This window comes from Enhydra lutris, unplaced genomic scaffold, assembly GCF_002288905.1.
Source record: "Enhydra lutris kenyoni isolate GAN:26980312 unplaced genomic scaffold, ASM228890v2 scaffoldscaffold46, whole genome shotgun sequence".
Taxonomy (NCBI): Eukaryota; Metazoa; Chordata; class Mammalia; order Carnivora; family Mustelidae; genus Enhydra; species Enhydra lutris.
In genome coordinates this window covers 16,951,556-16,967,926 of record NW_019154130.1, presented here as the reverse complement: position 1 = coordinate 16,967,926, position 16,371 = coordinate 16,951,556, and the positions used below count along the sequence as shown (strand labels likewise).

Sequence of the window (16,371 nt, the reverse complement as noted above, 5' to 3'; positions counted from 1 at the left end):
CTCAGCGTGCAAACAAGATGCTCTTGCACGGACACACTCAGCCAGCCTGACCCATTCCCATGACCAGCAGGGTCCCTGGAGGCACTTAAGTCTCTTCTCTCTACCTTTAAGAATGTCAAACACTTCCAGTTACCACACACTGCCTCTCCTCAGCAGACCCCTGTGTCAATCGCCAAGGTTCAGGGGAACTAAAAGCAGCTCTCTAGCGAAGGAGTGTGAATGCCCCAAGGGGTAAATGAAATTGTGGGGGAGGGGGAGGAAGGGCTGCTGCCAGTGCCATTTGCTGGTGTCTGGCTATGTGGCCATGTGGCCACGTGCCGTCCCGGGACCCCACAACTGCCTTATGCCGCAAAATGTGCTAATGAGGGGTTGTGGCTAGAGCCAGAGAGAAGGTCCAAAGAGCAAGCAGGGGCAACTATATCAAGTCCAGCCTCTCCTGGACATGTAGACTTGAGGTTCAGTCACCAATTTGACCACTGGCAGGCTCAGCACATTTGGGTAGGCTCCACACTGCACAACCCTGGGGGTGGGGGTGGGAAACGGCTCATAGTAACCTCATAGGCAAATACATTTACTATAACAACATTCCAGTAGATGGTAGTCAGTGTCGTGTTCTGACAAATTCATTCAGTTATTATGATTTTCTGACATAAAGAGGTAAAGTGTTCTGAAGACAGGCACCTGTCACAGGCAGGTCACACTGGACACTGGGTTTGGCTGAGGCAGGCCACTTCCCTGTTTCTCCGAAGTTCCCATCTACAAAGAACTCCTGGCTGTGCAGTAAATGCACCCGTCCCTGCAGTATGACTCAGTAAACTTGCTACCTACACTCCACCCCCCACATTCATGGTTGGGAGTCTGGGCAAGATGTCTCCCAGAGCAAAGGGAGTTTGCACAGACATGAGAATGCCCACATGCAGCACTTCCTATCCTCACTGCAAAGAGCACAGCGTCTGATGTTCCAGCCCTGGGGCCCTCATGGGGAAAAGGCAGGGAAATACCATACTATGGGTCCCTAGCACTGAGGTCACGTTTAATCAGGCAGCTCTCTGGAGCACACGACAGGACCAATGGCTCCATTCCAACCCCAAGCCTTGACTTCAGTGCTATCAGATCAAGGAGTGACAAGAATGGTTGGAGGCAACAGATCATGCACTGAAAAGTCCACCTCTCTGGATGGGCTTCTCACCTCCAGCATCCGGGACCGTCGGATAGTGATGTGAGTGACGTGGGGAGAGGCCGAGCTGGTCTCCACGAGCCCTAGCTTCTCCTTCTCCTTGGTGACCATGTTTCGAAACAGGAGAACTCTCTGAAATGAGCAAAGGTGAGACCAGAAACTGGGTCAACGACTGATGATTCCCGAAGACACACTATACAAGATTAGTGAAACCAGTCATGTAAGAGGCAAGCGGAATGAAACTCTCTGATACGTGCTGCAGGTTAGCAGTGTCTTGGGAGAATAGCAGACATTCCCCCAAAATCTGGGGAATTAGAAATTATAGCTAAATACATGCCAAGGAAGAAAGGTCACAGAAAGAACAGTCTGGCTGCAGCCAGAGTCCATGTAACAATGGTCTGAGAGAACATTGTTCTCATTCAGTTGATAAATCACTACAAAAACCTGGCGGCAGGACAGGTCACCCAGGGTGCTTTACAGAGCTGTGCTTGCTTTAAAGGAGATCAATGTCATGGGTTGCAAAACAGAAACATTTCAAAGATAATTCTTTTCACTGTCAGAAATTTAAAAAAAAAAAAAAAAAAAAATGATCCCACAGAATAAAGGTCTCTGACCTCAAGCACACCAAAAGCCTGCCCACCCCCCACCCCTACCCAGTAACATTTCTCAGTCACTGTTAGAGAAGAACCCTCTCTCCCCCCATGGTCAAGACCCTGAAAAGCCCCTTGTAGGAGAGCACGATCCTCTGCCCCATCCCGAATATGAGAATCACTCTGTAAAAGCACTCAGATGATGTCAGCTGAATGAAGAAATAAATCCAAAGACTGCTCTGTTGTTATTTTTTTAAATGAGAATCCCCTCAAAAGTCAAAAGCTTTGTTAAATACAAACAGGACAGATGGAACAGTAACAATGGTAATAAGGATTAACTGTACACAGGGGAGGCTAGTGCGTTCCCATTTGATCATTTAACTGGCCATGAAATAAATATAGCTGTAGCAGGAATGGCCTCCCAGGGAGGAGGAAGGTTATTTAGCAGAGGAACTACTCCTCAGCAGAGCAGCCTGATGCGGCCGGTCAGCGAGTCCAGAAACAAGGACTGAAGTGCTCGGAGTAGTACCAGAAGCTCCAGGGGTTCCAGGACAACATGGAGGGGAAGAACAGACTGAGCGACAGTGAGGGCAGCTATGATGGGGTGAAGGCCACTGTCGCCTGTCCCGTCTGTGCCGGGGGACTGTTGACTTCCAAAACAGGTCTTTCACTTGTGAGCTGTGGGGCACAACTACTTCCTCTGCTCCCAAATCTGTAGAACGATCACCTGCACATGAGGCAGAAGACGAGCTTCCCATCTGGGTGAACCCAGTATGGGGCAGAGACCTCATACACGGAAACAGGAGTGCAGAGGTGGCTGAGGGACTGCCCGTCGCCCAGGAATCCCCGGACAAGGTCCTGATTTCCATGGGGCGTGGAAGACAGTTGGAGGCAACTGTAAGCAGGGCTCAAGGGGCTGAGGCCTCAGTGACCACAGGAGACGTCTGGGAAAGGACCCACTGTGCAGATGAAGAAACTGACTCACTCACCCAAGGTCCCAGAGCTGGTGGACAGAGGAGCCAGATTCAAACCCAGGACCAACACATAGCCATCACACCACACAACCCTGCCCACCCCACAGGGCATTAGGCCTTTCAGGCACAAACAGTAGAAGAAGAACTCAAGTCCCAGTCGGGAGATGAATCACACAGACTAGTAGAAGCTACGTAAGACGGCACAGAGAATGAAGTGCTGTGTATGTGAACCAGGCAGAGTTGAGGCCTTCAAAGACGTTAAGGGAAGTAAGAACAGCGTTGTGAGCCACCCACTTGAGTGAGATCAAGAACAGGGAGGGTTTGGCATTTAGAGCAAATGCCATAGTGACAGACTCAAGAGAGCAGGCCGACTGGGGAGACCCTATTGCCCTGTGCATTCCAGCAAGACGTGTCAGCGTGAGGGCAGCACATGCCTCATCAGGACGGGACACCCTGTGACACACTGAGCCACAGATGCCCTCCTGGACCTGCCCAGGCCATCATGGGATCAGGAGAGGGGCCAGGGGCCAGGAAAGGTCCCAAGAGATGGGAAAGAAAGAGTTCATGAACCAAGCAAAAGCCCTGATGGCAATCTTCAGCAAAACTCCCCAAAGCAAAAGCACAGCAAGGATTAGATTATAGCCCCCAAGTCATGCCAACTAATCTCAGAGGTTCCCAGGCTTCTTGCTTTCAGCACCCCCAAGGGCTCAATAAGGACTTGCACAGCACTCCTAGGTCTAAAGAAATACAGAGCCATTTACATGGTAGCTAGGGTCCTAAATCACTGAATGTGTTTGTGTGCACGGGGCGCCTGGGTGACTCAGTTGGTTAAACGTCTGCCTTCAGCTCAGGTCATGATCTCAGGGTCCTGGGATCGAGTCCCATCTCTAGCTCCCTGCTCAGTAGGTAGCCTGCTTGTCCCTCTCTCTCTGCCCCTCCTCCCTCTGCTTGTGCTTTTTCTCCTCTCAAATGAATAAATAAAAATCTTTAAAAAAAAGTAAGTAAGTGTATGCTAAGGGCTTAGTAGCCGTATTTTAAAAATACATGTATGTTGAAATTAACAAATTTAGCTACCTTTTTAAAACCCAGCTTAGCAAATAGGACATCCTCAAGCGAAATGCTGACAATTTGAGCTCAAGCTGGTACTTCACAGAGTGGCCAACAGATTTCACTGTGCTCCTCTCAAAAACTTAAACTGCCCTGTGACAACCCAGGGGCACGCGGGGATGCCATCTGTGAACTGAAGAGACACAGATCGGATTCCAAGGCTGCACAATAAGGGAATGCCACGGTCCAGGGCTGACTCTGCAGGCACGGAGGCCCAGGGCGAGGTGCTGTGTCTGCAGCTGGACTGCAACACAGTGGACAAGGGCCCGGAGATGAAGGCCTGGAAGACACTTCCAGAGTGGTTGCAGAAGGGGGGTGGATTCCTCGGAATCCTCGGAACACAGAAGACCCAGAGGGCAAACGAGTCATCTGTGCATCTCAGAAGATTTAGATTCCACTGTCAGTGGCTGTTCAAGAACCAAAGGGTAGATGGTACAGAGAAATCACTCAGTTTCAGGTGAGGAAGAACGTTCCATCACTGGGCAGAGTAAAGCAACAGCACGGCTGGCTCTGCCAGGCTGCAGGGCCTCCATCTGAGGCAAAGTCAGGGCTACTGTCAGGGCCTCCCTCGGTGGGGGTGGGGGTGCAGAGGGGGTGGGAGAAACGTTTCACTAAGTTATCTCCACGAGATCCCTTCATTTCTGAGAGGTTCTGCTGTCAAGTGCAATAACAATTTAAATAGCCACATCTGTCTGCGTATCGCTCCTCGAGGGAGAAGAACAGCAATTGCGAGTATTAACGTCAAGGTCAAAACAATATCAGAGAGCAATGAGAAGTAAGTAGCTCTGAAAAATAAGGTGAATAGATGTTCACATTTACAAAAATGTGACCTGTGCTGTTTTCTAGAAATGTCCTGTCAAAAAAGAAGGAAAGGAAAGAAAGGCACAGGAAGACCTCCTCTCAGTGATCCCCGTATGCAGCATCCAGCAGACATTTCTGGAGCGTCACTACGGACCAGGGACGGGGTAGTGCCTACCCTTGCTTTCCGACACTCTCACCACAGGACCCCATCCTTCCCGAGCCTCTCACGTCCCTTGAGCCTGGAACACCACATTGCTGGTGTCCTTCCTCTTGTTAGTCCTCTCCTCGTGCCGGCACCGGCACTCTCAAGGACAGGTCCCTGGTCATCTCACTCCCTCTGGCTCCCTGACCGTCCTGTCCACGGCCATGGATGCAGCCAGATTTGGGTGCTGTCCATATGCGGAGTGTCTCTCCAGCTCCGTTGCGCAACGGCCTCGAGGAGCTGCGGACGCCTTGCCTGTTGCCTACTCAAAGCTGACCTCACCAGCACTGCCCAGACCTGCTCTTGCCTGTGCTCCTACCCCAGGAAATGATGACAACAAGCACCCAGGAGCCCAGGCCAGAAACATGCCCACCACCTGAAATCCATCTCCTCTTTCCTCTGAATGTCTTCATTCTCATGATTCTATGGTCTTTCCTCTGCCCCTGGCCAGTCCTCTATCCCATGGCCAGAAGGAACTCTCTAAAGCATAGGTCTGACCAGGGGCCCCTGAAGCTGAAAACACTCCAATGACTCCAACCAAAATCCACACTCCTGCCCTTGGTTCGCAAGGACCTTCCAGTTTCAACTCCTGTAAACCTCCTCAGCTTTCTGGCTCCCCTGTGTGTTCTCCGCAGCCAGACCACATGGCCAGCCCTCCAGAAGCACCAACGCTCGATCACCCAGGCCTTTAATCACTGCCTGCTTCTGCCTCTGGAAGCTTCTCCTGACTCCCTTCCCCCATTCCCAGCTGGGGCAGGTCCCCTTGACTGGATGGGCCCTGCAGCATGCAACCCACCTGCCTGAATTGCTAGTTCCCACCGTCTTCAGTCTCCGTACTTGGCTTAACAACCTGATGTAGCAGGAGATCAATCCCCGTTCGCATCTGCTGAGTGAATGAGCTCATGTCTTTCTCTCCAACTGCTATAGCAAGGGCAGGTCAGGTGCCATGTGGTGGGACAGAAAGATGCTCAGAAGCCCAGCTCTGAAAGCAACTCACGTTTTTGTGGGGAATGACGTGTGGGATATACTGCAGGATCAGCTGGGCCCGTTTCCGGTCCTTGTCCAGTTCTTGGAAGAGGACGCTAGGTTTGAGATCCCTTCAGAGGAAAGGCAAGGGTTTGGGGTTATTACAACACAGAAACCATTCTCTAGCGCAGGAGTGGCCAACCACAGCCTGCTGCCATTTCTGTAAATCCACTTCCATGGAACACGACCACTACACACGGTCTCTGGCTGCTTTCACGCTACAATAGCGCAGCAGAACACTTGCAAAACAGATCATCTGGTCTGTTAAACCTGAAATGTTTACTGTCTGGCTCTTTACTGGAAGCATCTGCCAGACCCCGCTCTAGTGCCACAACCTCAGAGTGGACACATCATTGATAAAAAATGGCAGTCATCTTACGTTTAGTTGTTGCAAGAGCATTTCCCCACCCCATCCAAAGCTGTTTTGTCCGGCTCATTTTGCTGATAAAAACCACCGCTGAACTACTGCAACCTGCTGCTCGGCTCAGCCAGAACTTGCTCCCCATTTGCGAAATGGGACTCGGCTCTGTCACCATGAACACACTCTCATCACCCTCAGTGTCCATATGTCCTCACAGATGTGACTGCTGGGCGTCTGTCCCCCAGGAAGACAGGGCATGCAGGAGGGATGAACACCCCCCAGCCTTGGAGCATGAATGTGGAGTGTGACAGAGGGGACTCTGGCTTTTGTGAACCCCCCTTCTGTGCCCTGCTCCTCACTTGCGCAGCCAGTGGTCCTCAGGGGCGAAGCGACGCCGGCAGTCCCGCTCATAAAGCACCATCAGCCACCCGTGCACGGACTGGAACAGCTCCAAGGTCTCCCCCTTGGCGTTCTCTGTGGGGTAAACGAATGGGGGAGCCGCACACCTAGAGCTGGTCAGAGCTGGTGGGGGTGGGCAGGAGGACAGCTTCTCATCTCTGCCCGTCACCAGGCCCCACCAAGGTCCTCATCTCCCTCACTCTGGATTTCACACAGCAGCGACAAACTATAAGGCACCCTGGGTATGTTCTAGGAGTCTACAGGACCTGGGTGTCCCAGACACAATCACTCATGCTGCCTCCCACTAACAGGTGATCCAAAGACCCTTTTAACCTAAGAAGCTTTGTACTGAAGCTTTGTACTGAACAACTTGCCAGCACTTCAGGAGGGGAGCTCTGGTTTGAGGTGTGCCCTGACACATCATGGAAACTATTTGGAAGGAGCAAAAGGAGAGGCAGGGTGAAATCTTGGCATCAATAATCCACACATACACATACATGCTGAGGGGAGATCTAAGACGACCTTCACATAGAGCGAAGAAGTAAAACTTCCAATTATGTGAATAAATATGCCTTTCCAATTTGCTGTGATGGGCAATAAAGCTGAGAATCAGTTGGTGGTATAGACTGCAGCGTCCCTGCGTGTGTAACACCACTGAAATGACCGCCGGCTTCTTTACCTTACCTACGATTCCATCCCAGATCATCTTAAACACAAAGGAGTTCAGGAAAGAGGAGATGGTGACCAGCTCTTCCAGTTTGAATGAAATCTGTTCTTCATAAACTTCAATGTCGTCAAGAATCCTAAATTAGATGGAAAATTAGTCACAGCTTCCCACGGAGGAAAGGGGGGAAAATAGGAAATCTCTATCTCTTACAAGAAAAAAATTAGCTCAAGAAATAAACTTTATCTTTCAGATAAAATTTAGAGCTAACATGACAGGATGTGTAGGATCTGCTTCAGGATAAGGCGGAGGGGAGAGCCTGTGGGGGTGGCAGGGAAGCAGAGGTGGCCGAGTGCTGACCACTGCGGATGAGTAGGTGGGGATTCCTTCTACTATTTCCTCCACTTTTTATTTATTTGCATTGTCCATAGTAAAAATTTTAAAAATATAATTGAGACAGGAAAACAGAAGCTCTCCTTTGTATCTTTCTTATTTATAAGGATCCGACTGTGACACCCTTAATTCCTGCCTGAACTCATGCCTATTTGAGGACTCTTGATTGAGAGTCTGGGTCTACTGAGGGGAGAGCTGTGGAACCTTCCTCTGCATTCACAACAGCCACATAAACAAAAGTATTTATGAGGGAATGAATGAATGCCTAAAAGAACATGTGAGGAAATGAGCCATTTAAGATACAGCTCTATGTGAAAATTTCCCAAGGCTGCTTCATTTGCAGCAGAGAACATGACTTGCTCTCAGATCATGCTGGACCCAGCCATTCAGGGTGTCTTCAGCTGCAGTCACAGAGCCCTGAGCTCGCCTCCAACAGCTCACCAAGCCCCTCCCTCCATGACTCTTAGCCAGTCTGCCACCTCCAATTCCTGATCTCCTCCTACTGACCAATGTCTTCTACCCTGGACAAAACTGTCTGGGGCCCCTTCTCTCTTATAATTCTTTACCAACCTCTTGGAAAACGTGGTATTAAAAAAGTATTAAACACAAAAGTAGACACACAAGCTTAAAAAACAAAGGAACTTAATGGGACTCACATTTGCTATTTCCCCGCTCTGTCCCAGGCACTGTACCTGAGAACTTGACGTTCTTTTTCTCATTTATTCCCTATCAGGTTGCCAATATTATTCCCATTTTACGAAAGGAAACCGAAGCTCAGGGAAGTTAAGCAACTTGCCTAGGGTCAGCTTGAGAATAATAAGCATCACAGCCCTTCCTGTGTGCCAGGGACTCTGCCTAGCACTTTGTTACCTCTTTCAATCCTTACCACACGGCCAAGAGGCATGGGCTACTGTTGTTCCCATCTACAGATGAGAAAATGGAGGCTCAGAGAGGCGAGGCCCCCTTGCCCAAGGTGTCTCGGGAAATGGCAGACCCAGGATTTGCCTCCCAGCTCCCTGGCTCTGGAATCTTCCATGGAACTACCTAACCCAGTGAGTAAATGGTGGAGGTGTGACTTGAACCCAGCTCTGGGAGACCCAGAAGGGGTCTGGGTCATCCACTAGAAGGATGGGAACTAAGAACTGCTGAACCCCGTTATGTGCTGGCCCACCTTATACTGTAAATTTTTTCTGCTCTAACTTTCCTAATGACCCTGCCACAGGGGTCCGAACGATGGCGATAACCACACCAGCAGCAGCTTCCTTACTGACACTGTGATTTGGCTTCTCCACATTCTAGGAAAGGAACGGAGCCCCACAGCAGTCAACCTACGTGATGAGGTGCCGGGAGCAGTCACAGAACAGCATCAGCATGGCCAAGAGCTGCTTGGACTCTTCAGTATCATTGCTGAGGCATTCCAAGAAGAGCTTTAACCCTCCGTGGGGCCCCAGCTCACAGATAAACGCCCACAGTTTGGGGAGCAGGTCATCAAGGTAAGTGAGACCTGGAAAAGGACAGAGAAACCCAAGCTTCAGGTGGGGGCTCTATTTGGTCCACAGTTTCTCCTACCCCCTGGGGGAACAAAACACTTATCCTTCTCAGTGGACATTAAATGTGCACAAAAGAAAATCGTTATCACCACGAGAGTAATGATCACAGTAATAGCTAACATTTCATGGGTGCTTTCTAGGTTTCAAATGTCGATCTAAGTACTCTGTATGCATTATCTCCTTTCTATTGGGAGGAAACCCAATGTTACCTCCATTTTATAAGAGAAAAAAACAAAAACAAAAACAAAAACTGAAGCAGGGAGAGGTTAAGTAATTAGCCCCAAATCACCCAGCCGAGCTAAGAAGAGAACCCATGTCTGTATGACTCTGTGTTTTTATTTTAAATCGGATCGGGGGCGCCTGGGTGGCTCAGTGAGTTAACGCCTCTGCTTCAGCTCAGGTCATGATCCCAGGGTCCTGGGATGGAGCCCCACAGCGGGCTCTCTGCTCCGCAGGGAGCCTGCTTCCCTTTCTCTCTTGCTGCCTGCCTCTGTGCCTACTTGTGATCTCTCTCTGTCAGATCAATAAATAAAATATTAAAAAAAAAAAAATCAGGGATCAGCAAATTTTTCCTGGAAAGGGCTGGAAACTAAGTATTTTTTAGCCTGTGTGGGCCTGGGCTAGCACCCTGTCACACTACTGCAAGGTACCAGCGTAGCACAAAAGCAGCCACAGACGATATGTAAATGAATGGATGGGACTGTATTCCAATAAAACTTCATTTACAAAAAACCAAGTGGTGGGCCGCAGTTGGCCCCCAGGCTACAGTTTGCAGACCCTGCTTTAAACCATCTTTCAGATTCATCTGTATTTAGCAAAGCTTTCCTCTCCTCTACTTTTATTATTCTATCCCTGCTCTCCCTAAATGGGAGAGCAACGAATGACGGTAGCAGAGATCCTGTGAAGTGTCACACGAATATTTAACCCTGGGTGAAGCAGAAGACTTTTTAGATCTGCCTCCTGATGGCCTCAAGGCCTCAGACATACAGGCTACATCGCTGTTACATTTTAAGTCTGTTAATACAGCTACTGATTCAGAGAGCCTGGGCTCTAACTTCCACGTGTCTCTGAACACACAGTCAGGTGTGTGCCTCAAATTACTCCTCATATTTGAGTCCTTAGAATACCTCTCATTTTATAGAGCATTCTTGAATTACTTAATCGTGAACAAAGAACTGCTTGGAGAAGATGTATCTGCCTGCAGCAAGGGCACAATGACAGACTCAATCAATGCTGGTATAAACGCTTAGACTAGGGAGGCCGGAAGGAGCCACAGAGAAGGCAAAGAAACAGAACGCCCACTTAGTTATTATTCCTAATGGTTTGAACCCACATTTTCAAGGTAGCAGAATGTGGTTACAGAATGCAGAAACCAAAAAAAAAGAAAAATGCAGAAGCCTTGCAATTTAGAAATAGATTAAGAGAGAAACAGAGTGAGTAGTTAAACCGTGGAGACCACAAATATGCTCCCATGGGACAATCAGGAAAAACAACTACTTTCACATTATGCGGATGTGTGTAGGTGTGGATGAAAATACTCATTGCCAGCCCCGGACACAGATCCAACCAGCGCTGCTTCTGGGGGGCAACTCCAGCAGAAGCGAAGATGCAGGGCTCTGGAGAGCTCTGCCAGGAAGCAGCATGTGGCTCTGGGCCACCAAGTGCACGTGAGGAGCATGAGCAAAGAAGCGTATTATCTTCTACAATCTGCTTTGCATGTTGATGGACAGACCGAATAGTCTACAAACAGTTTAGACTAGTTCATCTCCTTCTTAAAAGGACAGATTTTCAAGTTAGCCAGGAAAACTTCTGCGTGCTCTCACAGGAATAGGGGGTGCTTGAATTTGTAGTCCTTAAAATGCTGAGCACAGGCCATGAACTCAAAGTCATGTCACTTTAATATGCTTCTCAAACCCTCACAGTGGGTGCTGGGGTGCCAGGCCTGGTCTGGGACCCTATTCATCTCTTTCTGAATTCTCCTGATGGAGCCTGCCCTGGGCCCAAGGCTTTACATGACACCCCTTTGTCTGTACCCACAGTATACTCACGTGCCTGTGTGGCATCACGCTTCTCAGAGCGGAACAGAACTTGTCGTTCCCCACCAGCCCCACCCCCAGCTGGTTGTCTCCAGCTCAGCAGATGGTACCACCATTCAGGAAGGCTGCTTGGGCCAACACTCTGGCCTCATCTTTGAAGCCTTTAGCCTTTACTCCTCCAACTCCAATGGACCCGTCAGACCTGCAGACACAACCTCTAAAACATACGCCAAGGCCCCTGCTTCCAGCCTCACCACACCAGGCCTGTGCTATTCAACCAGAGACCGTGCTGCCCCCAGGTGGCACCTGTCAGTGTTTGGAGACCAGGAGGGCTGGCACAGCTGGGGAGGGGGAAGCACTACTGGCATCTCGGAGTAGGGGCCGCTACCCTGTAGTGGACGAGATGGCCTCCACAGCAAAGAAGTATCAGGCCCAAGATGTCAGCAGTGCTGAGGCTGGGAAAGCCTCCTCTAATCCAAGCCTGCACTGTCTCCTTACTTCTGTAGTCACAGAGCAGAAAGAATTCTAAAAAAAGTAAAAAAAAAAAGTAAATACTCTTTTCCCTTGCCTATAGCTCACCTCCCCACTCTTAGAATCCTCTTGGGAAAGGGACCCTGGCTGTCTTAGTCACCTCTTCACTCTCAGGGCCTGGCACAGACAGGTCCTCTGTTACTGTCTGAAGATGAACAAGTACGTGTAAAAGACAGAAGTAGTGGCTTTAACCCTTTATGTAGTCGACAGCTTTATGGCCTACAGACTTTCTGTCCTTCGCCATACTGTTCATATGAACAAGTCCTGCATGGCCGTGGGAAGCCCCAAATGCCCAAACTCTGTGTTCATGACACAAACGACCTTCTTCCTTGCTCGGCTAAGAAGGAAAACAACAGGCACATCCAAGTGATGGTCAACTATGAGGTCAACAAAAATGGAATTCTGGAAGAACTGCTCACAATGATAAAATGCTTCTAAAGTGATGAACAGAAAGGGAAGGGTAGAACTATGCATTTTCATCTAAACATACGTGTATGTGGATGTGGTACCCTCAGGAACAGGTGGTTATCCTTGGCCTACAGGATCAAATATGGTCTAAGTTTTCTTCTTTCTTGTCTTTTCCAGTTTTTCATTCAGAAAAAGCGCTACCTTCCGAAAGCAAATGCATGGAAATACAAGCCAGGTCACAGGAATGAACTGGCAGCACTGGGACGGAGGTCAGTGTGAGCCATTTAACGGAGGTGTATCAGCCTCTAAGAAGAACAGCTCAAAATACCCTCCTTCAAAAACCTATCTTCCGAGCCAAGAAAGCCGGAAGAAATTCCACTTTTTCTAAGACCCATCATCCACCAAATGTCAGAGATGGACAAAGACGCCCCAGGACTGCACACCTGTGAGTATCTGCAGGCGGATCTGGGTCAGAGTTGTCAACGAGGTCTGGTAGAGGACACAGATGTTGCAGACCTTCTGGACCTCTGCAGAGTCCACACGCTTACCCCCAACAGGCCTGAGAATATTCCGAACGGATGCAGACTTCTGAAACGCACGCTTCAGGAGATCTGGCATGGAGAGGAGAAGAAATGTGTGAGCAGACGTTCAGCCATCTGCCCAGTTTTACTCTGCAAAGAGCATTTCAATAAAGTGATTTACAGCCAGGGCTGGACACTGGGGCGGCTGCTCTGACTCAAGTTCTCACTCTGGGATAAATGAGAAAACCATTAACAATAGGCTTTTAGGTGCAACCCAGAGACCTCTTCAGAACACCAGAAAGTATCTCAGACCAAGCCAGGCCTATTCGACTCCCACACGGGATTCTTTCACTAGGTCACCTGACCTCAGAACCACAGGGTAAAAGTCCAGAGGATGATATTAGGGGAAGATGGGCGAAGACGGTGGGGGGTGGAGGTGGTCCTGGGGGATTCCTGGTTCTGGGCTTTAAGGGAGAAGCAGTATCAACCTCAAGTAGGTTTGGGTTGGCCAAACTCGGTTTGGGTTGTACTCGACTTCAGTTTTAGACATTCCTGTTTACATTTCCATCCTGCTGAAGGGACACTGAGCTCCTGCTCATGGACAGCTGCACGATGGGGCTCCGTGCCACACTGGAAGAAAAGTCACCCTGAACCTAGAAATCTGCCACAGGCAGGTGACTCCACCGGATTCCGTGTTAGTGGCATTTCCTGAACTTTTCTCAGAGAGGGCAACAAGAAACCTTTCCACAGAACCTATGACTAAGCAAAGGGGCAATGTGGGGGTGGCCCGGTCAGTGACCCAGTGTCCTCTGCATACAGACCCCCACATGGGAGATTTTCATGAATAGGGAGTCAGAAAGGGTCCACTTCCCCTAAGAAATGGGCCTTCTTTCTTTGTGTTAATGAGTAAGAGAAGATCCACAGACCCCCTTTCATTCTAGCTAAGAGAAATTCTGAGCCAAATGGAAGTTCACAGACCCCACTGCAATCCTGAGGGAACATCCATAATCTCTACACATGATCGTGGTCTGGGTCACCTATTTGTTTCTCTGGTCCTTGTTTCCTAGCCCTAAGGGTTTTCTGTTGCTCTTTTGCTAAATGTGAACTCTGCTGAAGCAATCTTAAAGCCTGTGTGGGAGAAGTTCAAGTGTCACAGAAGTGGAGGGGCGCAGGCACACAGGAACAGCAGGAGCTGCACCTGAGCTAAGCAGACTCACGGGCTCCCCCCGGTCCAGCCACTCACTCTTCACAGGAAGCACATTCTGGGGGGATGCTGGCTGCACATGGGCTGGCTCCTGGTTCTCCAGCAGCTTCTTGCTCAGAATGTCACTGAAGAAGATCCGGATCAGAGGCACCCCCCACAGGAACTGCAGCTGCTTGGTGATCAAGGGCATGGACTCGTTAAGGCTAGGAGAGAGCAGGAGACCAGGCATGTCAGTTCCACCTGATGGATGGCCACCGACAGCCCACTCAGCTCCTAGTGGGCCTTCCACTCGGAGGGCTGGGCTACGGCCTGCCAGTCAACATGGCAAATGAGAGGATAAAAAAGAGAAATGGGATCCACAGATGCCACCAAGGACCTAGATGCATAGGCAATGTCCTCTTGGTCTTCTCTGCCACCCTTCCCAAGCTTCCTGTGCCGCCGACAGCATTCCTACTCAACCCAGGGCCCCAGGCTCCCCACGGCACAGTCCTCCCAGACACCCGGGCTCTGTTTTTCATCCTGACCCCACCCATTCACCGACAAAAGCTAAATGATGCTTGCTGTACTGTCTGTCCTCTTCTTCACACCTAGACTGCAGGCTGGCCTGTAAGTCTCTGTAACCCCCAACCTCCTAAGAGTCTCCTTCCCTTCAAGTACTCCCTCCCCCACTCCATGCAGTACCCCCAGCATTAGACTCACGCCTGAAATCTGCCTACTTTACCTCCCGGCTCTACATTCCATGAAGGCTCCCGTGGGCTCCCAGTATCACAGGAGAAAGAGCCACCACCCACGAGCATGGGCCAAGCCTAGAGGCAGGCCCTTGACATGCTTTATCTCATTTGATCCTCGAAACACTATCCAAGGGACTGGGAATATTTCCCTATGTTTCAGGACTGGAGAGAGGGGTAAAGCGGCTTGTCTAAAGCCCCCCAGAGCAGACCAGACTGCACAGTGCTGTGTTCCTCTGCCCTTCCTGCCTCCCATACTATCCCTCCTGTGTCCCAGTCACATCATGTTCCATCCTCTTCAGGCTGGGGTGTCACATGGGGGCCTGCCACCAGCTGGTCAATTGTCTTTCCAACTAGACGGCTTACAAACATGAGGAAGAGACGCAATCTGGGGAATTCCTTCCCTGCTCCTCATTCTTTGCTTCCAGGGCAGCTTCCAGGAACCTAGGCAGATATCTGAACAGAAAAATAGCTGGGAGCCACAACCGCCTTCACTCCTAAGACCTGCCTTATCTCAGTGAAGGGTACAGGTTTCACTTTCAAATTCATGATGCCGTCTTAATTGCTCTCTTCTTGCCTAGCATTTTTAATGTTTTTGAGTTCTGTAATTAAAAATTTTTAAGTTGATATTCCACCTCTTGAAAAGGATGAGGTGACTTCTATCCCCTTTCAATCAGGTATCTTATTTTAGCATCTCCAAAGTACAACAGTCTAGGGAGTGAGGAAAAGCGATATTGAAAAAGAAAAAATAGTACTGACAGAGGAGATTCACAATTTACTAAAGAATTAAATACAAAATAAAATGACCCCCAAACAATTGCTGATATTTACAGGTAAAAAAAAGAAACTGAAGGGATATTCACGCAGGTAGTCTCAGGGTAGTGGAACAATGGGGTGGTTTTTATTCTCTTTTGGTCTTATCCAGATTTTATTCAATAAATATATATTACTTTTGTAACAGACAACACAACGTCAAGCTGGAAGAAGGAGGGAAGGAAGGGGGAGGTGGTGAGAGGCAGGCAGGGGACAGGAAAGACAGCAGTTTGCCCCCAGGACTCACCCGTAGTCCACTGACTGCGAGAACCAGCCAAGGACAGGGTGCCAGTGTGTCAGGTTGGACTTCTTCTGGGACACGTACTTCTGACAGTAGCACAGCATCTGGGTGAGCAAACTCACGAACCCGTCCGTCTCCTCCTCTAACACCCTGGGGCTGAGGGCGCCCAAGTGCAGGAGGTTGCCTACAAACAGAGTGTGGAGAAAGCGGAGTGTGGCGGGGCCGGGTGACCTCCTGCGTCACCTTCACAGCCCTGCTCTCTGCCCAGGGCTCTTGCAACCATGTCCACGTGCAGAAACAAACTCCACGCGGAGAGGTGCCTGGCTTCAAATCCCGGCCCTGCTGCAGAGGAGCTGCGTGCCCCTCAACCCACCTCTCCGATCTGTTTCATAATTCTAAGACTGGAATAAGGCTCCCCACTCCTGAGGTGAGGATGACGGGAAGTAACGTAAAATGTCGGAACCACAGAGGTATGATCTTTAGTGAAGTAACACTTCACTATTACACTAAGATATAAAGATCAAGTCAGTGTAAAAGGACCTCTGGAAGGGCATCTCAATGTTCTGGGAAATCACTGTTCAACGCTCATGGAAGTTATTTAATATGCCTCGTGTGTGGACTCTCACCATAAACTCTCTTAAAATT

General features: G+C 49.6%; 1 protein-coding gene across 3 annotated transcripts in view; it reads right to left on the bottom strand.

Annotated features, from left to right (window-relative positions):
- The window catches only part of LOC111156357 (ubiquitin protein ligase E3B), a 52,457-nt gene that overhangs the window by 16,826 nt on the left and 19,260 nt on the right, over positions 1-16,371 (bottom strand). For 2 of the 3 annotated variants that reach the window (XM_022517151.1, XM_022517152.1), the window contains exons 12-19: positions 15,733-15,910; positions 13,984-14,147; positions 12,663-12,830; positions 9,027-9,198; positions 7,322-7,440; positions 6,598-6,760; positions 5,849-5,948; positions 1,190-1,309 (exon numbers count right to left, since the gene is read on the bottom strand). In XM_022517151.1, the coding sequence (XP_022372859.1) occupies positions 1,190-1,309; positions 5,849-5,948; positions 6,598-6,760; positions 7,322-7,440; positions 9,027-9,198; positions 12,663-12,830; positions 13,984-14,147; positions 15,733-15,910 (1,184 nt within the window). The remainder of the gene's footprint in view (positions 1-1,189; positions 1,310-5,848; positions 5,949-6,597; positions 6,761-7,321; positions 7,441-9,026; positions 9,199-12,662; positions 12,831-13,983; positions 14,148-15,732; positions 15,911-16,371) is intronic. The other variant, XM_022517150.1, reaches the window with a different exon arrangement.